The sequence below is a fragment of the Euleptes europaea genome, chromosome 12, assembly GCF_029931775.1.
Source record: "Euleptes europaea isolate rEulEur1 chromosome 12, rEulEur1.hap1, whole genome shotgun sequence".
Taxonomy (NCBI): Eukaryota; Metazoa; Chordata; class Lepidosauria; order Squamata; family Sphaerodactylidae; genus Euleptes; species Euleptes europaea.
The window spans coordinates 21623597-21650873 of NC_079323.1; the positions used below are offsets into that span (position 1 = coordinate 21623597).

Below are 27277 nucleotides of genomic sequence, written 5' to 3' on the forward strand. Positions count from 1 at the left end.
ATAATATCACCATCTAGCAATTTGCCTTGGGTGATCTCTATCTAAAAACTGATGGAAAGTTCTTTTTGATACTACCATGGATAGTGATTTTCAAGTACATCCTTCTGAAAATCCTGATAATGCTTTCTCTTACATCCTGTAGTTCAAGTGAATCAACAATTGACTCAATTGTACAGCTTCGTCTACCAAGTAATTATTACTATGCCTGAGAAGTCACCAAGCAGTGGATTTATCATGGTTTCTGTTTCAGACAACTTTCTTACTTAGAAAGTCGTTCGTGATGCAAAAAGTTTCAGTCTGTTCATGTATCATCAAGAAAATCCTCTCCCTTAAATTGTTTCAACAATTTTGTTTCAACAAAATTGTTTCAACAGTGGCCAGAATCTTAAAGCAATGGGGTTTTTATGATGTCCAAATGCACCTCCAGATCTTCTGCAAAACCTTTGATTCTTTAGCTGGAGGGGGGAAAGGACCTGGGAAAACACTGTGTATTGCTTCTCCAGCAATACTACCCAGGTTTACTTTGTGCATTGACTAATATTAATCTCCAGCGGTGTTCATATAACGATGACCACTGGGCTGTTAGCCTTATAAGGGGCTTGACTGTTCCATTTTGGTATCAGAGAGAAATTACTTTAGAAATATTTCACTTTGATGCTTCCATTTTTGCTTCATCTTTCCCCCCAGAGAACCAGAGGTAACACCCAGCATAAAATATACAATCAGACCTAAAGCTGCAGTGTAAAACATTATAAGCAAAACTAATCATCTGTAAAGGGCTGGTCCTGCTGAGCTATTAGCCCCTATAGTGAGTGAGGAAATCCAAGACCTTGTTCAATCCTGGGGAAGAGCTCATAGCCTTCAAACTTTAAAAAGTCTGAGAACCACCAGTAGCCTGGGATCTTGAGGAGAGCCTAAATAAGAATTTCAGAACAGGAAAGACCCACACTGAAAATATAGTTCTCAGCAATGCCATTGTAAGTCTCTTGGCTGTTGTTATCCAATATTTCTTCATTATTTTATTCAAAATATTTGAATCCAGAGAGTTTTTGGGGGGAGTTTGCTGTCAAGTCACAGCTGACTTATGGCGACGCGTAAAGGTTTTCAAGGCTGAATCCTGGCTGGAACAGGGAAGAAAGGAGGCTCAAGCGACACGTGCGTTTTCGCCCACTGGCAGCTGGAAACGCTCCTTCCCTTCCCTTCCCTTCCCCCAAATCCCCCTTCCCCACGAACACTGGTGGGGAAAGGCAGGAAGGGCACGGCGTTGGCGCCAGGGGGCGGCGGAGGAGAGGAGCGGAGAGGAGAGGAGGTGCGTCTGATGGCAAGAGGAGGCAGGCGCGCCGGTCCCCAGGCGAGGGGGAGAGCAGGCAGGCAGGCAGGCAGGCAGGCAGGCGCCTGCGGGGCGGGAAGCCCCGGGCCAGCGCCGCGTGGCACGCCCCGGAGGAGCGGCGGGGCAAGGAGCGAGCGGGGTGAGTGCGCGCGCTCCGGCGCGGGGCGGCGGAGGGCAGGCGGCCGGCAGGAAAAGGAGAGCGGCACCCTTGACGCGCGGGAGGTTTTGCCTGGGGGTTGCTGCCCTGCAGATGCGCACTTTCCCCGTCCGAACCCCCCAAACTCAACAGTAAGCCCCCCCCCCATGCAGAGTTTTCTGATTTCAGATGGGGGAAATGTGCATCTAGAGAGCAGCAAATCCAGGGCAAAACCTCCCATGCATACAGTGGCCATTTACGCACGGGAGGTTTTGCCTGGGATTTGCCACTCTCTAGATGCACATTTTCCCCATCCATGTTCTCAAAACTCTGCATGGGTTTTTTTCTTTCTTTCTTTTTTCTTTTTTGATTTTTGAGAATTTGGATGGGCAAAATGTGCATCTAGAGAGCAGCAAATCCAAGCCAAAACCTCCCCGGGCTTAAATGGTGAAAGACGCCCTTGTGTCTGCTTGGGGGGGTGGGGAGCAGAGCAGTGCCCTGACTCTGCGCGCGGAGGGCACCAGGTAAACTGACATGCCCAGCCCTACCAGACTTCATCTTTGGCTCTGCACGCGTCCTTAGGATGCATTCAGTGCCCCCCTCCCCCAGCAGTTGCCTCCATGCTCCCTTCTTCCCTTTCCGAAGCATGCAGCCTCCCAAAACGCAAACACTCCTTCCCGCTGGTTCTTAACCGCACCCCTCAACCTCCGGCCCACCCACCGCAACGTGCCCGCTTCCTTTGTAACCTTTGCCCATTCACCAGGCACCGTTTGCTAGAGAAAGGCAGTATTTTCTTCTTTCCTTGGGAAATCCTTCAATTGAGCAATCTTTCCGTGCTGTACCCAAAGCTACTTCTGGGGTCAGCAACAAGGTGGCTTAATGTGTGTGTGTGTGTTCAGTGCCCTCAAGTCGCTTCCAACTCAAGGTGACCCTATGACTCAACCTCCTCCAAAATGTCCTATCTTTGACAGCCTTACTCAGATCTTGCAGATTGAGAGCTGTGGCTTCCTTTATTGAGTCCATCCATCTCTTGTTGGGTTTTCCTCTTTTCCTGCTGCCCTCAACTTTTCCTAGCATGACTGTCTTTTCTAGTGACTCTTGTCTTCTCATATTGTGACCAAAATATGATAACCTCAGTTTAGTCATTTTCACTTCTAGGGTCAGTTCAGGCTTGATTTGATCTATAACCCACTTGTAGTTGTTGTTTTGGCAGTCCACCGTATTTGCAACACTCTCCTCCAACACCACATTTCAAAGGAATCGACTTTTCTTCCTGTCAGCTTTCTTCATTGTCCAGCTTTCACACCCATACTTAGTAATAGGGAATACGATGGCATGAATTAACTTAATCTTGGTGGCCAGTGGCACATTCTTACAAAATCTTTTCTAGCTCCTTCATGGCTGCCCTTCCCAGTCTCAATCTCCTTCTGATTTCTGGCTTAATACAGAACCAATTAATGGCTGTTTAAAAACCAAACAAAATCTTTACCTTAAGGTATATTGGGGGTATGGGTGGGATGCTAGAATAACCAATAGGTGAAGGGAAAGATTTTCTACTGGAACTAAAGGGCTCATTGGAGATCCTTTACAGAAAGGGAAAATAAAGCAGTAAACCGTTGCCAGTAATCCAAGTGCAAATGATGCACAGATTTATGCCAGTACTCTATAACAATTGTGTAAGGTGCTCCTGTGTATATTTGTTACCTATTAGGACACCTCGTGTGCCATTTCCTGATGAAGGACTTGCAACAACTAGTGTTTCAGCTGTGGAAACTTTATAGATGATTAATCCATGTTGGTTAGCAAATAGTTACTGTACATTTTTCAGTTATGTACTCTCTTATACTGGCTCAGTTGATTCCTTGCTCTGAATTTTGATGTAGCGGCTCTTAATTATAAAAGGTTGCCAACTCCTGACCTAGTCTGTTCAAATACTGCTGCCTCTTTAAAGAATATATGTTTAGCGTATGTATATGGTAAGTATATGTATCTCCATCACCACCACCCCATTCCCAACAGGCAGCTAATTACGAGCACGAAATAGCTGGTTCTCTGCATTGCTTTCTAGTTTGGCAGCCTGCATATTATCCACCTTCCTCTGTGTGTGTATGTACCCTAAAAAATACCTTTTCTGTCTGTGCTACCTAGCCTCTAGAGATGTTCCTTTGCTATATACCAAGCCCCTGAGTCCCCAACAATATGAACTGCACATCAGTGTCTGTGTACTACATTTGCCCTTGTTTTAATGTCTTCCTAAAGGCATTCCTAGGTTCTGTGTTCATATATAACTCCCCCCAGTTCTAATACAGACATCCCTCAGCCTTTCCTGTTTTTCATACACCGTTGCTGTAAGAACAGCACCTTTAAGCCAAAGTATTTGGATGAATGCCAGAAGCATATTGGTCTAAGTGGGCTTCAACTGACCTGCAGGACATCCATTTTTCCCGGTTTTCTCTCGGTTACCAGATGTCAGATCTTGACAACGGAATTCAAAGGAGAGAGAATTGTGCTTTTAATCGTTAAAATAGAGGGAGGAATTTTGCTGGGTGCAGTTATAATGTAGAGGTGGCGAAAGTTGCCCCTGTAGAAAGTCCTGTTTCTATAAAAAAAAGTTACGTTCTCCTTTGCATCCAAGTATGCTTCTGACATATAGTAACAGTTGTTTTCTTCATCAATTACATGTTCGTTCCTGATACATCTTTTTCAGTACAATCTATGCATCACCCACACTTCTGAGAATAACATCGCTTATATTCTGTACTTTGGAGACTACTGAGATGGCAGTTTGCGTTGTTTCTAGGGATGAGTTAGTATATAATATGTATTTTATGTGACAAATGTATTTAGACAAGAGACAGCACATGACTAATGCTTTATCTTGAATAGTTTACAAAACGATATATTTTATGTTCTCCAAGAGTGGATTTATAATGGCTGGGGAGGTTTTGTAAGAGTTCTCTGTACATTAATTTGAAGGGAGTGGAGAAGATGTACTGAGGAAGATAAAGATTAAGAAGGTTTTGGATAGTTATGGCTGCCATTCAAAAGAGTGAATGGAAGACAGGACACTTCTGTAAAAGATTGTGATAGGGTGCCAATTTTGAAGACTTCGTTCTTGATAAAATAATTTGGCTAGTTCGTACCTTGAATTTAACAGGTAACTCTAGTAAATATTATGAAAAACAAACAGCTTAAAAACAGATGAGTTTTTATTTTTGCTTATGTTTTCATGGACCACATTGTCAGATACAGATTATCGCTAAACAGACATATGTAACATATATATGAGGTTAAGAAGGGGGGTTGAAAACAGCAAGGTCAAAGAGATGTGAAATACAGGAAGTACAGGATGTGATATACCTGTAATTATGTAAAATTCAGATGTAATTTTTTAAAAAGCATTGGGACCATTCACAATAGCAGTAACGGGATAATGTCATGTAACACTGCCATATGTTATATAAATATTATGTTATTTCATGCAATAATTTGTTGTGAGAGAGTGGCAAACTGCATTCTGGGTTCGCAGAACAAATGCAGCCATGCAGCCATAACACTTCACTCAATGACTTACAGCGCATTCCTGACCGGAATGCCTGCGCAGGGCTTAGGAGGTAACGTGGCGGCACTGCCTCCTAAGGAGGTTTCGGCCCCAGCGAAACCTCCGCCCGGCGCAAAGAATCCATGCAACCCTCATAGGGTTGCACAGGAGATACACCACCTAAAAGGTGGCGTATCTCGGCCAAAAAAAAAAGAGGGAACGCCTCCCGGGACGCCGCTGCATCTCAGAAATGCGCTGTAACAGTTTAATTCGCATTTGAAATTATTCTTTATCTCTATTATTTATTATCATTCTGTATAGTCAGGGCAGTAAGATATTGTGAGAGCTCAGGGCCTATGGCAATTGAACCATGATGGCTGTTTCATGCTTGTACTATATTAATGGATGCTGTTGTCTTTGATCATGTGTGAACTCACCTATAGTGCAAGAGCAAGGAAAATCCTAACCACATGTCATTCTGAACTGGGATTTGTGGTCTTCATCGGTGTTGCTGCACCTGTTCTGGAGAAAAGTTCCTGTGTGACTAGAACATAAAAGCAGCCAGGCTGAATTGATCCTTACTGTTTCACACAGGGGTTAACCAGATGCCACCATAAGGCTTACAATAGAAGCCAAAACCTCTTCCATTATTGTCCACAGTGCTAGAACATAGAAGTTCTCTTTAGTCATCATGGCTAATAGCCATTGATGGACCTGTCCTCCATAACTGCTTATAATCCCCTTTTCAAGTCAACTAAACCAGTGGACATACACCACATCCTGTGGTCATAAATTCCACATGTTAGTGACTTTGTTAGTGACATTGATTCTCAGATGTGTTTTATAAGCCCCTATATTTATTGGCGCCCTGACCTGGATAGCCCAGGCTGACCTGATCTTGTCAGATCTCAGAAGCTAAGCAGGGTCGACCCTGGCTAGAATTTGGATGGGAGACCCCCAATGAATACCAGGGTCATGACGCAGAGGCAGGAAATGGCAAACCACCTCTGAACATCTGTTTTCTTGAAAACCCAACAGGGTCGCCATAAGTCAGCTGTGACTTGACGGCAAAAAAAAAATATTGGCACTATTTTCCAATTACTATATATATTTTTCTATGAAAGCAACTTTAAAAGATTTGTTCCTATCATGTGTACTAATTAGAAATCTGCAATGATGCTATTTTGTGGGTTCACTGCATTACAATAAGGAGGGGCTATGGCTTAGTTGTAGAGCATCCTCTTTGCATGCAGAAAGTTCCAGGTTCAGCCCCCGGCATCTGCATTTTAAAGGAATCATGTAGCAGGTGATGTGAAAGACCTATAACTGAGACAATCTGAAGAGCCGCTGCTGCTGAGACTAGAAAATACTGTCTATGAATTTTGATAGACCAATGGTCTGGCTCAGAATAAGACAGTTTCATCTGTTCATTCGTACATCTGCTAACAAGCTTCTAATTTATCTTTTCAGGCTTCATTCTTCAATCAAAACTTTGGTTGGCTCAAAGCTGTCCGCTGGTCCTGTCCGTAATGGTCACAGATTATGATCCAATAACCTCTCTTACGTTGTCTTGGAGAAACTAGGTATATTCAGCTACAAATCTTTTTAAAGCCTTTTATCTCATCTTGTTTATTTATTTAATAAGAATCTTTGTACCCCACAAACCCTCCATCCATAGATACTCAAAACATATTTCCAGATGGACTGGCCCAATGCTGGATTTAGATGAAGAGAGACCCTAGGCTATTCCACTTGTGAGGCCCCTCCCAATCCCACCTCACGGCTAGAGGAAGATGGAAGAGTGTTTTAAACAAAATTCAGTGAAGCCGAAGATGATGATGGGTGTTTAAAATATCGCTATTCACAGTTCCTCCTCTAAAGGACATAAGATGTTATTGTTAAATACTGTAGTGATTGAAGAAAAAAAATTAGACACCTTGGCCGGAGGCCCCCTAGATAGGCCATAGGCTTCAGCCTGCCAAGACTATAGGGAAATCTGGCACTGGACTGGCCTTATTTCTAGGTAAATTATTGGCATTACATTTGTATTCCAGCCTTCCTGGGTGGAGATGCTCTGACTCTGAGCAGCAGCCCCTCCCCATGGGGAAGAAGAAGAGTTGGTTTTTATATGCCAACTTTCTCTACTACTCAAGGGAGACTCAAACCGGCTTACAATCACCGTTCCTTCCCCTCCCCACAACAGACACCCTGTGAGGTAGGTGGGGCTGACAGAGCTCTAACAGAGCTGTAGCTTGCCCAAGGTCACCCAGCTGGCTTCGTATGAAGTGGAGGAATGGGGAATCAAACCTGGTTCTCCAGATCAGACTCCACCGCTCCAAACCACCGCTCTTAACCATTACACCACACTGGCTCTGGCAGTGTAGTATTCCTATGTTGCATAAGGAATGGCTGGTAGTATTCCTAGTTGCATAAGGAATGGCATATGCAACCGTTCTTGTGTGTGAAGATCCTTCTGTGATCCAGCATCTGATGCTACTCATGCTGAGACCTTTTTGAAAAGCTAAAATTCCTACAAATTGGGAAGGAGAACGGGGCTGGACTGGGTACCTTCCCCTGTTGTTGCTTTCCTGCCAAAGGGCTGAGCAGAGGAATTTTGCTTTCTGAAGAGAGCTCCACACATTCAGCCCCTGGCTGCTCTTTGCATTCTTCATTGGGTCAGAGCCATGGAGATTAAATGACACATTTGGTACATAATGTTTAGCTCCTTATTTCTGTGATTAGTTCTAATGACATTTTCTTATATTCCAGTAATCAAATGTGAGCCCATCAGTGAATAGTTTTATCTGTGGATCAGACCCTCCCCTCAACTTCCTTTTTACCAGATTTCTCATTTTAGTGAAGCTCCCTCTTTTAAAGTCAAAGGTAATTGTGTGAAATTTCCCAGGCACTTTCCCACATACATGTAAATTAAATTTGATGCCATTGTAGTGACTATTGGGAATTGGCTCAACGACATCCACATCCCGCACCAAGTCGCTGGCAGCACCACAGAGTATTAAGTCCAGGAAATGCCTCCCCTCTGGTTGGGTCCGTGATCAATAGTTCGAGGGCACAGTTATTGAGGATGTCTAGAAATTTTATCTCTTTGGCTTGATTGGAGCATGCATTTATCCAGTCAATATGAGGGTAGTTAAAGTCTCCTATTATTACTACTTCATCACCTTTGCATGCTTCCCTGATTTCATTCTACATCTCTAGATCACCCTGAGCCTTTTGGTCAGAGGGCCCATAGAACGTCCTCAGTACTGAATTGCCTTTGGGGCCAAGGATTCTGTGGATGAGTCTGCCCTTTTTATTGTTTCTAGATATTATGCTTTCCTGGATATACATAGCAACACCCCCTCCAATATGCCCTTCTCTGTCATTTCTATAGAGTTTGTAACCAGTTTGTAGAGAAAATCAAGTCAATATCCCTCCCCCCATTTATTAATTTTGCCTAAATGGCAGAGCAGGGGTGGAAAGGGAGGAATGCTCTTTTAAAATAGATAACTTTCTTTAAATCTATTTATGTAAAATATTCATATGATCAAAATTAAAGTAGTAGAACTGAAATATTAAGGCAATCAAAATGCAGCAGCAACAAAGCCCAAGTGGTTGAATTAAAAATGAATTAGAACACTTAACGTTGTTCTTTGTGAGTTACAGTGACCTCCACTGGATTAAAAGTTAGAATTACCTGACATGTTTCCCCACCCTGTATTTTTTGTACACTGGCACAGTTCTACTCATTTCTAGCCAAGTCCTTGAACATAGATTTCTGAAACCATAATTATTTTCTAAAATTCAGAGATGAAACTGTAACAAAATTGCTCACCTATTTTTCATTTGCAGAAAATCCAAATGGATCATAGTTTTCCTAGGTAGATGCTGCTGTTGTGAGGGGAGGAGGGAGGAAAGCTGAAGACAGAAGGACAGATAAATGTAGGTTGGCTGTTGGGTGGGAAGAAGAGAAGTTAGCAGGAAAGGGGAAGAGGCTGTGGGGGCTTTCAGGGAAGGGAAAGAGGAAATAGTGGAGATGGGGAAAATGAGATGTCTGCTACAATTCATTGCAGGTTCCCACTTTTTGAGTCCTAAAGAGAAGCTCATGAAGGATTAAAGGCGATTAACAAAAAAAATAAGAGAGAAAAGAGATTGTCTCATAATCTCATCTTTAGTTGGCCACGTATGGCTCCTAGATTTATGGTCTGCAGCTGTTTAATGTCTGAAAAGAAGCCTCATCTCATAGTAAAGACTTTGTCGTTTCCACAAAGAAAAAAATAGAATTGGCAGAAGTTGGTAATGTCTATCGTGTCACCCCTGTGGTGTTTATACCTTGTGCACATGCAATTGAAAAGGTAAGACGTTTTCATAATAAAATGTTTTGTTCATGAATGTGAATGTAAAGATTCTTGTTCTGTATGGAGAGTCAAATGTTCTATCAGGCTATCTTAGGCCGGCACATTGTGTATGTGTGAGTGTAACGTGAGAGGAGTGGGGAGAGTGGGGGTATGGCAGGGGTCCAGTTTTCATAAAGAGCATGCTCAAAGCTTGCTAGGCCTCTATGGCATGGTTTTATTTTATGCAAAGTGGGGTCAGTGAGACTGGAAGTTGTGCATGAATTTCTCTGTTGTACTGTGTCTTCTCTCAGACAATGCCAGACTGAACAAATTATTCCCGGTGAATAGGGAATTATTCTGGGCAGGCCAAATGCAATAAACAAGAAGGCTCAAACACTGCTTCTCACCCCGGTGTGAAGATGTATATTTTAAGTCCAAACCAGCTTTTGATTTGTGTGTTCTTTAGGACTCTGTGTGTGCGTGTGGAAACTAATGAAAATGCTTTACACATTTCAAAGGGTCTCCCTTTTGATCTTAGTACGTTTAGACTGCCAGACGACAAGAGAGAATTGATAATGCACACCGCTAAGACAGGCAGTGATATTTTAGGATTATTTTCTCTACAACCTCTGGATGGAGTGAGTTGCAAATCCAAATAAATAAATGTGCTATAAAGAGGAGTTCAGTGTGTAGCTAAGTCCCAAATTCACAGTGGCCATTTATGCAGGACTTTCCCCCTCGCAGTCACCTCCCTGACTGCTTCGAAGCGTCCTTTTGATTATGCATGCCTTTTCCAACCGTCAGGGGTCACCTTGCTCTCCCCGCGTGTTTCCGCATGTTTTGCCCGTATTTTCCAAATGCTGTTTTAGCCAGAATCTGGAAAACACAGGCAAAACGTGTGGAAGCACACAGGAGCGCGAGGTGACCTCTGATGGTCAGGAAAGGCATGCATAATGAAAAGGAAGCCCCAAAACAGTCGGTGGGGGTGACTGCGGGGAAGTATCCCTGCTTAAGTGGCCAGTGTGTAATAGATTAAAACCCTATACGTCTCCAATCATAGAATCATAGAGTTGGAAGGGACCACCAGGTTAATCTAGTCCAACCTCCTGCACAATGCAGGAAATTCACAACTACCTCCCCCCCACCCCCAGTGACCCCTACTCCATGCCCAGAAGGTGGCCAAGATTCCCTCCCACTCATCATCTGCCTAAGGTCATAGAATCAGCATTGCTGACAGATGGCCATCTAGCCTCTGCTTAAAAACCTCCAGGGAAGGAGAGCTTACCACCTCCCAAGGAAGCTTGTTCCACTAAGGAACCATTCTAACTGTTAGAAAATTCTTTCTAATGTCTAGACCAGGGGTGGGGAACGTCAGGCCCGCGGGCCGTTTAAGGCCCGCGAAGTCATTTGGTCTGGCCCTTTGTGGGCCTTGGCAGATCTCTAGCTCAGAAGGATTTAAGACTGGCGATCCGCCTATGTTCAAGGTGGATGTGAGTTTGTTTTGCCAAGAAAAGGAACCTTTTTCCCCCCTTGCAGAAGAGTTGTTAGCTATGGAGCTGCTAGGACCCCCCAAGAAACTGTGTTAACCCTTCCCCCCCCCCGGGCCATGGAGAAATGTATTCCCTCTGTACTACAAGAGGGCTGGGCGCGGAAGTGGTGACAGTGGAGGGGTTAAAGGGGGCAGGGCAAGTTCTTACCCAGTGTGTCCTCATTTCATGCCTGCAGGCAGAGGTAGCTAGAGCCAGCTGTAAAATCCGTCCCCGACCATGCGGAGCAGGAGAAACTCCAGCATGTGGGTGGATGGCTATACCCTGCTGGTGCAACAGACCATCCTGTGCCACCAGTTGGATGCCTGCCTGCTTGCCTTTGTGGGGGGTGTTATTTGGGGCAGCTGCCTGCTTGGGGCTTGGTCGGCTAATTTTTTTTAAAAAAAATAAATTTTTATTTATATAATTGAAGGGGTACAGGAAAAAAAGGGAGGGGTAAGCATTGTAAATATAAAAACAATAGATATTAAAAAATAAGCTCAGTAGTATATTGTAAATTGTATATTGTAAATTGTATATTGTAAAGCGTTTTCTATGCCAAAAAAAAAAGAGATTAATACAATATATCATTCAGTTAGGTCGGCTAATTTTTAAGTTGATAATTTTGTATGGCCCGCGAACAATGTTATAAATATCCAAATGGCCCTTGGCAGAAAAAAGGTTCCCCATCCCTGGTCTAGACGGAAACTCTGTTGATTTAATTTCAACCTGTTGGTTCTGGTCCGACCTTCTGGGGCAACAGAAAACAACTTGGCAATGTCCAAGAGAGCCTGTTTCTCTATTCTGTGACAAACCTAACGTAGGGCTGGCTCAACTCGTTTTGCTGCCCCAGGTGGCAGGAGTGTGTGTGCCCAGGAGGAAGTACCACCCTCCCATTTATGTCAGTGCTGCTTGTCTCCAGGATACCCTGCATTAGAGATGGGTGGCAGGAGCGTAAGTAGGAGAGCACCCCCCAATACGATTCCTTGTGACTGCAAGGGCGGGAAATGATCATGGGCCTTCTACCTAGTGGTCCCGACCAGTTTCAAAATTGGCTACAGAGACCCCCCACTCTCGCCCCCTGGAGACTGGTGGCAGTGGTAGAAAACGGAGGAGCATTTGCCTTCTCTTGATCCTTTATCGTGGTTTAGTGGTTCTCGTGGTATAGTGGTTAAGAGTGGTGGTTTGGAGCAGTGGACTCTGATCTGGAGAACCGGGTTTGATGCCCCACTCCTCCACATGAGCGGTGGAAGCTAATCTGGTGAACTGGATTTGTTTCCCCACTTCTACGTATGAAGCCAGCTGGGTGACCTTGGGCGAGTCACAGTTCTCTTAGAGCTCTCTCAGCCCCACCTTCCTCACAGGGTGTCTGTTGTGGGGAGGGGAAGGGAAGGTGATTGTAAGCCGGTTTGATTCTCCCTTAAGTAGTAGAGAAAGTCGGCATATAAAAAACAACTCTTTTTCTAAGTCTGGCTGCAGTCAGAGCCTGACACTGGTTATGGACTTGGTCTGGGAAATGATCATGCCAGACCCATGACCTCCTCCCATGCAGGTTGCTTGGGAAGTGAGACCACCCAGTCTCCATCTCAGCACTATCAGCCTCAGTCTACTAGGAAAGAAAGTGAATCCTTGTACGCAGGTGTTCCCAGAGACAAACTACATATAATTTTTGACCCTGTATTGAGTTCACACGCCACTTTTCACCATAACAAGCAGTATTCACTTACCAGACACCATGACATCATTTTCTGAGCAGTTGCAGCAGCCAACGAAAAATACAAGGGTGGTGATATATAATACAGGATAATTTATTACAATGTGGTGATATCTTATATAACACAGGATAATTTATTACTTGTTTCATTAGATTTTATCCTGCCTTTCCTCCAGGAGTTTAGGACAGCATACATGGCTTTCCCCACCATTTTATTATCACAACAATCATGTGAGGTAGGTTAGGCTGAGAGATAGTGACTGGACTAAGTTTTCCCAGGCTCAGTTCATGGGAGAGTGGGGATTTAAATCCGGATCTCCTAGAGTCAAGTCTGATATTATTGCCTCAACTCCATGCCAGCAATCACCGGATGAAACCTACACGGGACAGGGGAATTTATTTAATACATTTACACCCTGCCTTTCTCTCCAGTGGGGACCCAAAGCAGCTTACAGTCATCTCTCCTCCATTTTTTCCTCCCAACGACCCTGTGAGGTAGGTTCAGATGAAAGTGTGACTGGCCCAAAGTCACCCAGCAAACTTCCATGGCATGAGGGGGGATTTGAACCTGGGTCTTCCAGATTCTCATCCAGCATTCTTAACCGCTACATCCACATGGGGATTCTTTTTTGGTACCAGCCACACATTGAATATGATGCGTAGCCCTGCTGTCAGCGGCCCAGTCCCCAGCTCTGAAATAGTCCTCCCTTGAAGATAGTCATGTGTGGGGAAGTTGTGTAGTTGTTGCTAATCATTGCCGATGAAATCAAGCATGTATTGTAAAACTCAGGAAGATTACAATCAGCCTTCCTACACAGCCATCAAACGATTCAGAAACCTGATAAAAGTGAATTTAAAACTACTGTCCTGTTTTTTTTATCTATGTGCATCGACAGTGAGAGGTGAGTGTAAAGTACCGTAAGTGGCACGTATGCATTATCGCAATCTGTTTACATTATATTTTGTTTTCCGAAGCGTTTTGTGCCCTGCACTGGGCTTTGGTGACCAAACATTCAAAGGAATGAATGTACATTCCCCTGAAGTTAAGAATTATGCTCAGCCTTTCACCCTATAAAGCACTGATCTAGCACTACCCGGTGTGTCACAGATTAAAATTAGCCTCATCTGTGTTGCCAATGAAAGACAGAGGAATGTCAGATGTTGCCAACCATGTAAACAAGCTCAGCCACGCCTAAAATATCTCCCACGCTAGATACAAGTGGAGAAAGTCATTCTGTAAGACAGAGCCAGTTCAGCAATTTGCATGTTTTTAATCATCTAAGGTAAGTCTTTTAGATAAGATTGGATAAGATAAAATATTATGAATTGGAGTGTAGTTAATATAATACACTAAAAGCCTTTTTGGAACTAACTTGTGACGCTGTGTTCAGTTCTGTACTTTTATCTGCTGTGGGGCTTTTGTTATCTTCAAGCTCCAGATGTAGAATTTAGATATTTTTTTAATTATTATTTACTCATGGTTAACGGTTTAGCTAATCAAGTTATAACGGTTCCATTGCATTATGCAGTTCTGGGTAGTATTAAAAATTAGTAATATTAATATTTTTAAAATGTTGTACACTTTATTCTCTTTGAGGTAGTCTGATTTACATAATATGAACTGTCTGCTTGCTTGATTCCCCCCCATGGTTATGACTGTATAGAAACTTTAAGAAAAATAATATAGCTGTTCACTAAGATTTTCACTTGCCTTTGTCATATAGGTACATATGTGTATAAGAATCCTCCTGTCTTTTCAGTTATATTTTCGTTGAATCCAAATATAGATGATATATGTCAGCGTACATATACATATGTACCTATTATTATATTATATTAGCCACATTTGAGTTTCACACTAGAAAATAAGGCATCCTTGAGGATACCCCCCCCCCATTTTGAAGCGGTGAATTCCCTCTAGGGAACTTTTAAAAACTTTTCTGTGGGGCCCAGTTGTGGTCACGACCACCATGGTGCAGGGAGGAGAAGGGGCTCCTGCCTCCCCCCCACCCAAAACAGCGTCATGAGGTCATTAATTTCAACCAGCTGTAACATACCAGTGACCATGTGTGGCTTGCCGGCAACGTCCTCATGACAGGCAGAGGTTGAAGCAACCAGCCAGCACACACTGATGAGGCCATGCTCCCACCCACTACCGCATGCAGAACACAAGGGAAGGGACACAGCTGAACACCCCCCCTCCCAATAAATGGAGAAGGACTGTGATCAGGAAGAGCCCTAGAGTGAAGACACACCAGAGAGCTCTGCAGATGCAGGTTCAAGTCCTCTCCTGCACCCATGTTTCCTTTTGCCAACTGCACACGTAGGGAAGGAAACAAGTCCTCTATGGCCACACTACCCCCATGCCTCTGCAGGTCACTTGCCAAAGACAATCTGATAGCCCCCCCCCCCTACCCTTCCCTCACAAGGGTTGAGGTCAAACGGGGAGAGCCAGGCAAGGAAGATACAGGCACTAGAGCAAAAGCAAGGAAACACACAACCGCAGATTCACAGAAGGCATTCCTGTTAAACTCTCCCAAAGCTCACAGGAGAAAGGCACCCATGTGGCAAACAGGAGCCATGGGTTCAGATCCCAGTAAAGGGGGTGCTGGCAAGAAAGCGATGCTTACGGTTTGGCCAGCAACAGGATGATCAGCAGCCAAACAGAAGGAAGAATCCCGACTAGAAACCCACATTTCTGAGGATAAAATGGAGGAAAGAAGAATGTTGTAAGACACTTTGGATTCCCTTTGTCAAGAAAAGTGAGGTATAAATTAATAAAAGCAGTGCATAAAGCACACTCCTAAACTCGGTTGATTAACCTAGTTTCAGACTCCTTTAAATTTGCTGGACGCTTGTATCTCTGCCCATAGTTTCTCGGGTCAGGCAGAACTCTGGATACGCTGCTCGGATGAGAGAAGATATTCTGAAGGGAAGGACGCTGCTGGTAACTGAAGAGCAACTGGATGGCAGTTTCTTTTGTTTAGCAAACCACAGTGGCAGCTGTAGCAGGCAGGCTATAGTCCCCATTTGGGGGGGGGGATTAATTCTTGTTTTCAAACTACTGGGCGATAGGTCATTGCAAGGAAGAGTAGTTGGGTTTGTGGAATTTTCTCTTAGCAAATGATCATAATGGTGACACCCTCTGAGACAAAGAAGAAGAGCTGGTTTTTATATTCCGACTTTCTCCACCGCTTAAGGAAGAATCAAACCGGCTTACAATCACCTTCCCTTCCCCTCCCCACAATAGGCACCCTGTGAGGTAGGTGGGGCTGAGAGAGCTCTATCAGGGCTGTGACTAGTCCAAGGTCACCCAGCTGGCTTCGTGTGTAGGAGTGGGGAAACAAATCCAGTTCACCAGATTAGCCTCCGCCGCTCGTGGAGGAGCTGGGAATCAAACCCGGTTCTCCAGATCAGAGTCCACCGCTCCAAACCACTGCACCATGCTGCAACACTTTAATTAATAATAATTAATTGGCATGTGTTGGATATGAAATCAGGAAGGTTGCCCAACATTTGTTCAGTTATCTCAGTGTATTTGCTTAAGTCAGTAGGTCATGGCAAAGAAATGTTCCTCACAAGTATATATAAAAAAAGTTCTGCGGCTAATTGTAACCATTACATGGGCCAAACAGAATTATTATGACAGAAACTCTAAACATATACATACTGTAGTCAAAAAGGGCAAGAGTCCAGTAGCACCTTAAAGACTAACAAAAATATTTTCTGGTAGGGTATGAGCTTTCGTGAGCCACAGCTCACTTCTTCAGATATACATACTGTGTTAGAGGGCATGTAAATTGGTATCTGATGAAAGGAGCTTAGACTCCCAAAAGATTATACCCTGGAGAGCCTGTTGGGCTTGAAGGTCCTACTGGACTCGAATCTTGCTCTCCTACTTCAGACCAACACCGCTACCCACCTTAAATTAGGTGATCGACTTTCTAAACAGCAGCAGGAGGTTACGCATTCTTAGTCCTGATTGTCCCATCTGCCCCAACAAAACGTGCTGCCTTGCAGGTCACATTTTTCATCCAAAACTGATAGTAACAGATCTCAAAAACCCATCCACCTGGTGGTTCTGCTGAGTATGCCTGAAAGAAATCTCTTTCTGGGATCCCTATTACCAAGGGAGGTGTAGGACTGTAATTCTCAATTTTCCTTTCATCGCATCCAGGAAGCAATTAGTTTAACGAGGCTTCTTTGTATCTGCCCTCAGAATATGTGGATAGCATTGCTTGGAACTGAAGGCTTTCCTTAGGGAACACAACTCTTCAGCAGGTTGTGTGTGTGTGTTTTTAAGTGGGGAAGTGTGAGAGATGCTTCAGACGATGATGTCGATACCCTTTGTTTCAGTATTTGGATCCAGCAATCCAGCTGTGGAAGGAGTTGACCGTTGTGGATCTTCCCTGCTTTCCATACCCCCCCACCCCCCAGTAGTCCCTTCCAATCCTGAGAGAGCGGATTCCTAGGGTCTCAGAACATGTGTGGAGTAATACGGGTTGGTGGGTTGCAGTGAGGAGGGGGAATGGGGCAACATCCCATTCAGCGTGGTGTGGTGGTTAAGAGCGGTGGACTCTGATCTGGAGAACCGGGTTTGATTCCCCCACTCCTCCACATGAGCGGTGGAGGCTAATCTGGTGGACTGGATTGGTTTCCCCCTCCTCCACACGAAGCCAGCTGGGTGACCTTGGGCTAGTCACAGCTCTCTTTGAGCTCTCTCAGCCTCACCTACCTCACAGGGTGTCTGTTGTGGGGAGAGGAAGGGAAGGTGATTGTAAGCCAATTTGATTCTTCCTTAAGTGGGAGAGAAAGCTGGCATATAAAAACCAACTCTTCTTTTTCTTCTTTCTGACTCTTCCAGATACTTGTAACAAGTGACGTATGAAGGAGCATATAGATAATGAAAGGGAGGGTTCTTTTAATGTACAAATATAAAATGCCTTATAGTATCTTTTCCTTATTAGCACCAAGCAGAATTATTTCTGTATTTGTTTTCAAGCCTTTGAACGTTTACTTTCAGAGCCTATTTTCTCGTACTCTACTGCTGATAGCTTAGCAGAACAGATTTTAAATGGTAAAGGGATGGTCTACTGTTATTAATTCAAACCGTTTAACAGCTGCTGCTACTATTATTAACCAGCTATGTTGCCTGGCTATTTTCTTAGCTGGTCATTAAAGAAACGTGTTGTCAAGTCTACCCACTTCCTAGCAGCTAGAAATCTACTTTTAATTGTGTGTTGTTCCACATTCAGATTTAAGAGTAAGCTAAATCGCTTGATAATTACCAATTAACATTGCAAACTTTCACTTACCAAACAACTCATTGACTTAGATCCCCCAGAGTTCATCCACAGCCACTCCACAAGTGGAGTGCAGCATTCTCACTTCCCTCCTCCTGCAGCAGCCTGAAATGCCTCTCCAAATATTGTTCCTTAGAGGATAGGACTGGGGGGGGGGGGATTTCAGTCTGCAGTGGGAGGGGGAGTCAAGAAAGTTGCACTTCACTAGCATAAATCTTTCTACCCTCTGGGGGACCAAAGCCGTTGGATTGGGTCCAAAAATGGTCTTAAAGAGGGCATTATCAGACTGTGATTTCCACGGCAGTCCCACCCCAACTGCTGCTCTCCTCATACAGCATCTCATGTTATTCCTGTGTGGGTCCCCCTAACCCTGAGGAGCAGCTTTTTGAGTGGCTTAGGGGCTGCCTCAGTTAGAGGGATAGAGGAACTATCAGCTAGCCAGCATGGTGTAGTGGTTAAGAGCAGTGGTTTGGAGCGGTGGAGTATGCTCTGGAGAACCGAGTTAGATTCCCCACTCCTCCACATGAGCGGCCGAGGCTAATCTGGTGAACTGGATTTGTTTCCCCACACCTACACACGAAGCCAGCTGGGTGACCTTGGGCTAGTCACACTCTCTCAGCTCCACCTACCTCTCAGGGTGTCTGTTGTGGGGAGGGGAAGGGGAAGTGATTATAAGCCGTTTGATTCTTTCTTAAGGGGTAGAAAAAGTCAGCATATAAAAACCAACTCTTCTTCTTACATGAGTGGCTCACCATTTTCTTAATCCAACCCATGATGTTACTTATATCATTTGCTGCACGTATAATTGTAAAAGGTTGTGTGCGTCTGTCCATCCATCTGTTAATTCATGGCAGGTATAACACGTCAGAGTTCTCGTGTAAGAACTGAGTGGAACTATATGCACAAGATGAATCTTATAGAGCTTTTCAGTCTATCCCTTCCCACTACTGACCCAGTGTTCTCAAAAAATTCCTACTGGAAGTCGGTGGACCCTTTAGGACATTGTGGCTTTGCATTGTGGGAGTCTGCACTGCAAAGGGGAGACTGAAGGAAAACTCCCCTCCCTTGAGTGAGCAGATGTGTTAAAGAAGGACTTTGGATCAAATCCATAATTTCATGAATATCTATTTTCATTTCTTCACCTGTAGATGGTACGGGAACAGTATATAACGACAACGCCAGGTACTAACCTAGAGAGACCAGAAAGTCAATATGTCTACAATGTTGGCATTTATGGCTGGAGAAAGCGTTGCCTTTATCTGTTTGCCCTCCTCCTGATCATCATCCTAGTGGTGAATTTTGCTCTGATGATTTGGATTGTTAAAGTGATGTGGTTTTCTTCAGTAAGTGTATTTTTCTCTTAATCATGTTCATTTCCATCATGCTTATTTAGCAGTCAATCTAATTTATTCCTTTAAAGTGCACATGTTGCTCTACTTGCATTCCAAGCACCTTATAGTCAGTCATGAAAGACATAAAAAACAATTTAAACAGTCACGATCTAAACACTTTTCGGAAATATCCATGTAAGTTCCTGAACATCTCACCAAATGTCAAATGAAATGTACCATTTGCGGATAGTGTGATATAACCAAAAACGACCTGAGTAAAAACATAATGATCCCTTGCCAGATCATACTGGGATGTTTTCTTTGGAAGCCCGTCACAAGATGACAGTTTTGGTCATCCAAGAATTTTGTAATGATTTGAGTAAGAAATACAGTGCAGATAAAGGATGTGATTGTTTATTATTATTATTACCCAGATTGGAATGGGATATCTGCATGTTGAAAGTGAAGGCATTCGTCTAGAGGGAGAGTCCGAATTTTTATATCCTTTATATGCCAAAGAAGTTCACTCTAGAAAGGTAAGGTAGACTGCAATATTGTGTACACATAGAAATGTGCCCCACTGAATTCAGTGGTACTTACTTCTGAAGGATTAGACTGTAAATCAGGAAAACCCAAGGGTAATCTAAAAAGGAATGCTGTTTACATGTCAAAAATGATAATGTGCCAGATTTTGGATAGGGTACTATGGAGTGGATCCAGAATAAATTTTCCAGTAGCAGAATGTAACTTTCCTGATTCCCCCCTCCTACTGCAGCCCACTGATCTCCACAAAACGGTGCTTCTGGGGGGATAAGAATGACATGAGGGGGATCTGCAGCGAGAAGAGGGAATTGGTAAATTTAGTCTGGATCCAACCCTATCACTCCCTTATGCTAAATTGAATTCACTAACATTCTTCCACTAAGGGGGTTACCGCACTTTGTATTCCAAGCGATGTATTAAGAGTTTGAAAATGTTGTAAAAAACATCGCTTTAAAAGGGTTTTTGGATACCACGGCTTATAAATGATTGGAAGACGTCTTCACAGCTAAAGGGGCCAAACAAAGTGCGAACAGTATTTTTTATAATGTTTTCAAACTCTTAATACATCGGTGGGAATACATAGAAAGTGCGAACAGTATTTTTTATAACATTTTCAAACTCTTTTAATACATCGCTGGGAATACAAGTGCGCTTAACCCCCTTTGTCTTCTTTCAACAAAGAAAGACTTCCTCCAATGGAGAATGAATCTTTCTGATTGAGAAAAGATTTCTCTGATAACGTTATATAGGCTAACTCAACAATGTATTTTATCTAGAACTGGACTGGTGCATACAATGGATCCTATGTCTCTTGATTTTTTTCAGCTGCCCAGAACTTGTAGTGTATGTGCGTGGTCTCCTTCATACATCTGATGAAGTGGGCTCACAAAAGCCACAATATATTTGTTTGTCTTTACAATGCCACAAGATTTTCTGTTTGTTTTGTTCTGTTTTTGCTGCAGCACACTAGCATGGTGGCTACTCATGTGGAATTTCCTTCCCACTACTTTCCCCTTCCTTCATTCTAACAAGAATTAATTGCCCCTGTTGGTAAATTAGCTCAGTTTCAATCCCCCTGATCTCCTGTGAGGTGGGATGAGGTATTCAGAGACCAGGGCCAGAGGCAAGCATGATCCTGTGATAGACCTTGTAGTGGGCTCTGTTGGCAATGAAGGAGCTGATAGTTCAAGTTAAAACAAACAAAATGGACACGGTTAAGGAGTGGAGGTGTACGTGGATGAAAATGTCGACAGTGAAGCGCTGCAGAAAGACAAAAGAACAGAGATGGGAAGGGGTAATGGGAAAGCACGCCATACATGGTAAGGAATTCCGGAGTGCGCAGCTAAGAAGCTCAGCTACACAGCCCAACCCTACTATAGGTTATATAAATGGCATCTAATTTTTCCACCTCTTCTTAATTCTCCAGGACTCGTCACTGCTTTTACAGTCTACTCATAACATTACTCTAAATGCGCGCAATTCTGATGGGAATGTCACAGGCAGATTAAGTGTAGGTAGGTGTAATCTGTGTTTCTTCAATTTGCATTTGAAAGCTTTTGAGTATGTACAATTACACTAGTAGTTGTGTGCCAGCCTATCTAGTGCTGATGACGCCCTACAAATATCTTGGATAGTCAGATTAGACCCATACAGTTTGGCAGCAAAGCACTTGGTATTTCTGCCTTTACTAAGGGAAAAATCAAACGCGGAGTTTTTTACTTTTATCCTTGTGACTTTAGCCTTTCAGTCTTTCCCAAGCAGTTTAATTCTTAGAGTTAGCACCAATGTCCAATATAGACAACCATTTGTATGTTACGTGTAATACATAGGCTCTGAAATATATATACATTATATAACTATTAAAAAGGTTATTTGGTTAAACAAAAGAAATCTGAAATATTGCCATAGAACTAAGGGACAGCATCCTTCCCTCCCTTTTCATATGCAAAGTTCAGCTGCACATGTGCATTTTTGGGTACAGGATACAGATCATTCCCAAATTATTTTTCTTTGCCAGTTGGTAGGACAAATACTACTTTTCCTGCTAATTAAATCAAGACGTTCAGACCATGAGCAAATGTGCATCTAAATTTAGAATAATATTATCTTATTGACAGTGTATATTTATAGATGAATAAGCTGTAAATGATAAGTATTCCGTTATTGTTTTTGATATGCTTTTTAGATCCTAACATGGTAGAAGTCCATGGTCAGGAATTTCATATCAACTCCATGAATTTGGATGGAAAGGCTCTTTTTACAGTGAATGAAAGTGAAGTTGCCATTGGTACAGAGAAACTTCGAGTTACAGGTTTGCACGCCAGTCTAAGTAACAGCACAAAATATTTTTTACAAAGTAGTAAAGACTTCTGTTTGAAAATAAACTAAAATTGCTCCTGCAGGCAACAGACAATCAGTATTGATTATATAATGCATACAGTAATCATAAATTCAACATATTTTCAGATATATGTGCTGTTTCCTCTTTTATTGTGATACAGTTAGTCATTAAATGTCCTTAAAATTACATCTATGTTGATGTATGGAAGTACTTGTTTTAATGTGATTAATTAGTTGATAATGGCAGCATGACTGTTATTTGATTAAACTTCAGTAAGCTAGCTGGCATCCATAGGAATGATATTTAGCACGGCAAAGTTAATCTACACCAGCACATTTCCCTATGCTTTAGGTCTTTGCATTGTTATAGCTATTAATGTGTCCCATCCTAAGAACTTCAGGAGGAGAGCTTCTGGTAACCCACCACATTCAAATTAACATGAGTTCTGATATTATTCTAATATGTGACACTCCTAAATGTGGATTTTTCATCGTATTTACAAGGACTGGAAAGCCATTACTGGCAGAAACTTCCCAACATTATATATCAAGTGTACATGTAGCAGGAAACCCATGCATAGGCTTATGATACATTTACAGTCTCTGCATGATTTTCATGTTAATTCTTGATGGAAGTATCTTAAAGGTAAGATGCTAATACCATATGAAGCAAATTTTCAGGGTTCTATAGTACAGCATGCATCCTGAGAATGAATGGACATATATTTATTAACATATTGCAGAGAAGTTCATGACTCTGAAGGTGTTCTTTAAACATTTTTGACTGTGGCTTAGATCTTGTGGAGCATTTTTGCAAATGGAACAACTTCCACCTGCAACTTCCCCTGGATCAGCATTTCGGGGGCACTTTATGATGCAGACCAGAAAAAGGAACATTGAGCTCCACTGGTGGAAATTGTTCTGTCCATGGAAATGCTTTGTTGGATCCAAGCCCTGAGACAGAATCTGTTACTCTCCCTTTCTATGACTAGAACAGTTGGATATTGGAGAGAAAGGGTAGACAATCTGCTCTCTTTTATACCTCGTGGCTGATTCTGTATGTTTCCTGTAATGCTTTATTCCTACGTTTCAGGCCCAGAAGGGGCTCTTTGTGAACATTCTGTGGAAACGCCACTTATCAGAGCAGAAGATTTTAACAAAGAGCTTAGGTAAGAGTATGTGTCAAAAATAACTTTGTTATATAGCAAACACATCCAGTCATCCATGGGCTGTGTTAGCCAAGTCTTTTTTGTATAACCAGGTGACACATAGTGGCTGAGAGATAGGAAGTCTCCATTTTAAAGCTGACCTCTGCAATGAACTCATCGGACACACTCAGTCTAGCCTACCTGACAGGATGGTTGTGATAAAATAAAGGAGAGGGGGAAAATATAAGCCTCTTTGGGTCTCCGTTGGGGAGAAAAGCAGGGTACAAATGAAGGAAATAAACAGAAGTAAATACATACGTCATGGTGGAAAATTAATTTGAAATATTCTCAATTGCATTCAACTCAAGGCTTCTGCATCAATTTAATCAGATTATTATAATGAGATTGGTCAATGAGAAACCTGAGGACAACGCAAAGGCATTGCTGTGTTCCAAGAGGGTTCCTAATATTTCATCTTGCTTCCTATGTTTAATATTAGGCACAAGAACTAGCTAGCCTTTTAAAATCATCAAGTTGTATTGGCTAATTAATTCTTTGGAATCTTATTATCAATTCAGGGTGGTCAAGGGAAAGTCTGAATATCTGTGCAAACATATGAAAAGATATAGGATTGTTTTAATATACTAGAATTAATTTATTTGCTGCTACTGGATATGACAACAAAACATGGATTTGCTGCTGAAAATAGCAATAGTGTATCTCTCCTGCACCCTGACCTGGATGGCCCAGACTAGCCTGATCTCATCAGATTTCAGAAGCTAAGCAGGATCAGTCCTGGCTAGTAGAATCATAGAATTATAGAGTTGGAAGGGACAACCAGGGTCATCCAGTCCAACCCCCTGCACAATGCAGGAAATTCACAACTACCTCCCCCGCCCCACACTCCCAGCGACCCCTACTCCATGCCCAGAAGATGGCCAAGATGCCCTCCATCTCATGATCTGCCTAAGGTCATAGAATCGGCATTGCTGACAGATGGCCATCTAGCCTCTGCTTAAAAACCTCCAGGGAAGGAGAGCTCACCACCTCCTGAGGAAGCCTGTTCCACTGAGGAACCGCTCTGTTAGAAAATTCTTGTTAAAATGTAAGCATGTTCTTAACTCTTCGCTGAAATCAGTGGAATTTAAAACACAAAAGTTCACTTTCTGTTGCACTTAGAAAGTGTATTAGGCCTACCTTGCAGACGGATTGAAAGATCTGTAGTCCTTGTCTGCCATCTTGTGGCACTATGGATGTTCAAAGTTTTTTTTTTTTCTTGCAGCAAACACTTGATCTGTAAGGCTTGGTCAAGTAATAATTTATTTGAGAGATTATTTTGAACAGAATTAGCAGTATTGCTAGGGTTCCTTCTCTCTTTTTCGGATACATTTAGACCATAAGATCATTTAGATAATAATATCTAAGGAAAGTTATCTGAAACTGGTAATTCTCCCTCCCCTAACAAAGTTTTAAAAACTCAAGCTGCTGAACAAGGAGACATCATTGCCCTGTTTAGGAATCTGCTGTCAGGCTATAATTCCAGATACTTACTTGGGAGTCAGTGCAGTTCAAAACACCACATATTCTCCAAAAGATAATAGGAAGTCATTCTCTGAGAGTATAGCATCCTGTCTCCATGGAGGGGTGGGGAAACACACTCAGTCCTTTCATAAGAACATAAGAAAGGCCCTGCTGGATCAGACCAAGGCCCATCAAGTCCAGCAGTCTGTTCACACGGTGGCCAACCAGGTGCCTCTAGGAAGCCACTAACAAGACGAGTGCAGCAGCATTCGTTCCATGAGGCTGCCATATTCTGAATCAAACCATTTGTCCATCAAGATCAGTATTGCCTACTCAGACTGGCAGCAGCTCTTTGGGGTCTCAGGCAGAGGTCTTTCACATAATCTAACACCTGATCCTTTCAACTGAAGATGCCGGGGATTGAACCTGGGTCCTTTTCCATGCCAAGCAGACGTTCTAACACTGAGACACAACCCCTTTACAACAAGAGAAACTAGAAATGAAGGTGGCACACAAAATCTCCAAGTCAAGCTTTGGAAATCATTTTGGGAAGAAGCCCGCTTTCTTAAAACTGATCATGGTTTTCAGTAACTGCTGGACCCCATGATCCCAGTAAGCGCGGACTTTCACAAACCTCTGGGGGATGTCAACATCAGCCAAATAGGTGTTGCATGCAATCAAGAACGGACGCCTCTTGAATTTCATGTGGTTTTCTTTTATCTCATCTCTTGAGCAACCCAAAGAAATATCTTCATATATCCAAGGCAATATTATACCTACAGGAATTATACATGACAGCACCAGGGAAATGTTTTGAGAAGTGTTTTCTGGGTTTTTTTTACTGTCTCAAGTCAGGGGACCACAATAACCTTTGTCTTCAAAAGGGTCAATACATTCTTGATGAAGAAGCACTTCAAAATGTTAGCCCCAATTCTGAAATTATTTCCAGCGAGTGTTACTTGCCTCTTTAGACTTCATAGAAGCATGAATCCCAATCCATCCCATGCAAAACTGACCCCCTTATTCACACGGGGAGAAAATCCTTACTTGAAGAGGTGCCTACCTCTAAAAGTTGTATGAATACAAAGAGCTTTTCCCCACCAGTCACAGTTCTTGGTATTAGTGGGTTATTGCAGTGCATTTTTCAGAGTAATCAGGTTAGGCCCCTTTGCCTCTAAACTTCAGTATATAGGGAACAGAGACAGTTTCTGTTGGGTAGAGTTGATGTCATTTTTCCCTACTGGCTTTTCTGGAGGTCCCACCTCCTAGGAAATGGCTATAACCATGCCTTTCGTTCCCAAGTGGGACATCATCCACTCAGAGATTGATCTCCTATCTTCAAGAACAGAAATTAATCAAGTAAGAACCTGTTTTGCTAAGGTGTTCATCTCCTTTTACTGAGGTGTTACTTTTTCTAACTACTTTCAGACTAGAATCTCCAACTCGGTCTCTCACCATGGACGCTCCACGAGGGATCCATATTAAAACACAAACTGGGAACATTGAGGGTCTTTCTAATTTGGATATCAAGCTTCATAGTAGTGACGGCATGGTGAGAGTTAAAAACCCTTTATTATTCGTATTTAAAGTGATATTTTTTGAACCTGCTATTGAGTACATATATTACCATCATTCATTTATCTTACAGTTTTAACAAAAATGAAATAACATTTCTGATAGTAGTCTGGGACTGGTCCCAAAGAGCTGAAATTGGTTCAAAGGGCATATACTTGATTTGAAATTTCTCTGATGCTTATATACCAAGTACCTGATGAAGGGAGCTTTGACTCTTGAAACGTTATACCCCGAAAATCTTATTGGTCTCTAAGGATGTCACTGGGTTCGAAGCTACCAGTTCCCTTGAATACTGATACTGTTTCCAAGGTGGTTTTTTAAATACTTTGAAATATATTGATCTGGCTACTTAAGGCCTCTTGTAGTAGCTCATTATTTTTTGAACTTTCATTTACGAACTGATATTGAAACTTCCCTTAATTTGCGTGGCAGGATACCAAGGGAAACTTTTAGGAGGCTATTCATATGGGCTCTGCTCTACATGTCTCAATTTTTAATCTTTTAATATAGACTCCTCTAAAATGTCTTGCTTGATTGGCATTCCTTCTGTTGCACGCTGAAATTGGTTCAGAGGGATACGTCTGGCATATACCTGGCAATTTAAAAAAAATGTTGCAGTACAGTTACTGCTGTGTAAACAAATCCATTTTTGTGTGTGCATGCTTTTCTTCCCTGCAGCTTATGCTTGATGCTCAGACTGTGCGACTGCTCCAGTTGCCTGAGGGAACAAATGGAGAATCTGGCACCTCTCAAGAACTCTATGAGATCTGTGTCTGCCCAGATGGAAAGCTTTACTTGTCAGTGGCTGATGTGGATTCTACTTGTCAAGAATATAGTCGTGTCTGTCAATAAACACCTACATATACTGCACACTTTCTGACCATTTTTGCAACATTTTTGAGTACTAAGAAGCAGATCATTACTGGTAGCAG

General features: G+C 42.7%; 1 protein-coding gene across 1 annotated transcript; it reads left to right on the forward strand.

The window, feature by feature from the left end:
• The first annotated feature begins 13847 nt into the window (after positions 1–13847).
• SGCG (sarcoglycan gamma) lies at positions 13848–27215 on the forward strand. The gene is made up of 8 exons (XM_056858422.1): positions 13848–13867; positions 19036–19230; positions 19653–19754; positions 21188–21275; positions 21947–22072; positions 23195–23270; positions 26199–26322; positions 27024–27215. Exons 2-8 carry the CDS (start codon positions 19036–19038, stop codon positions 27195–27197), a joined length of 885 nt encoding a protein of 294 aa, XP_056714400.1. The 5' UTR covers positions 13848–13867; the 3' UTR covers positions 27198–27215.
• The last annotated feature ends 62 nt before the right edge of the window (positions 27216–27277 follow it).

Coding starts and splice junctions, on each gene's coding strand:
- SGCG (XM_056858422.1), top strand. CDS start 19,036: ATGGTACGGGAACAGTATATAACGACAACGCCAGGTACTAACCTAGAG. Junction 19,755..21,187: donor AAGAAGTTCACTCTAGAAAG/GTAAGGTAGACT, acceptor TTAATTCTCCAG/GACTCGTCACTGCTTTTACA. Junction 26,323..27,023: donor TTCATAGTAGTGACGGCATG/GTGAGAGTTAAA, acceptor TCTTCCCTGCAG/CTTATGCTTGATGCTCAGAC.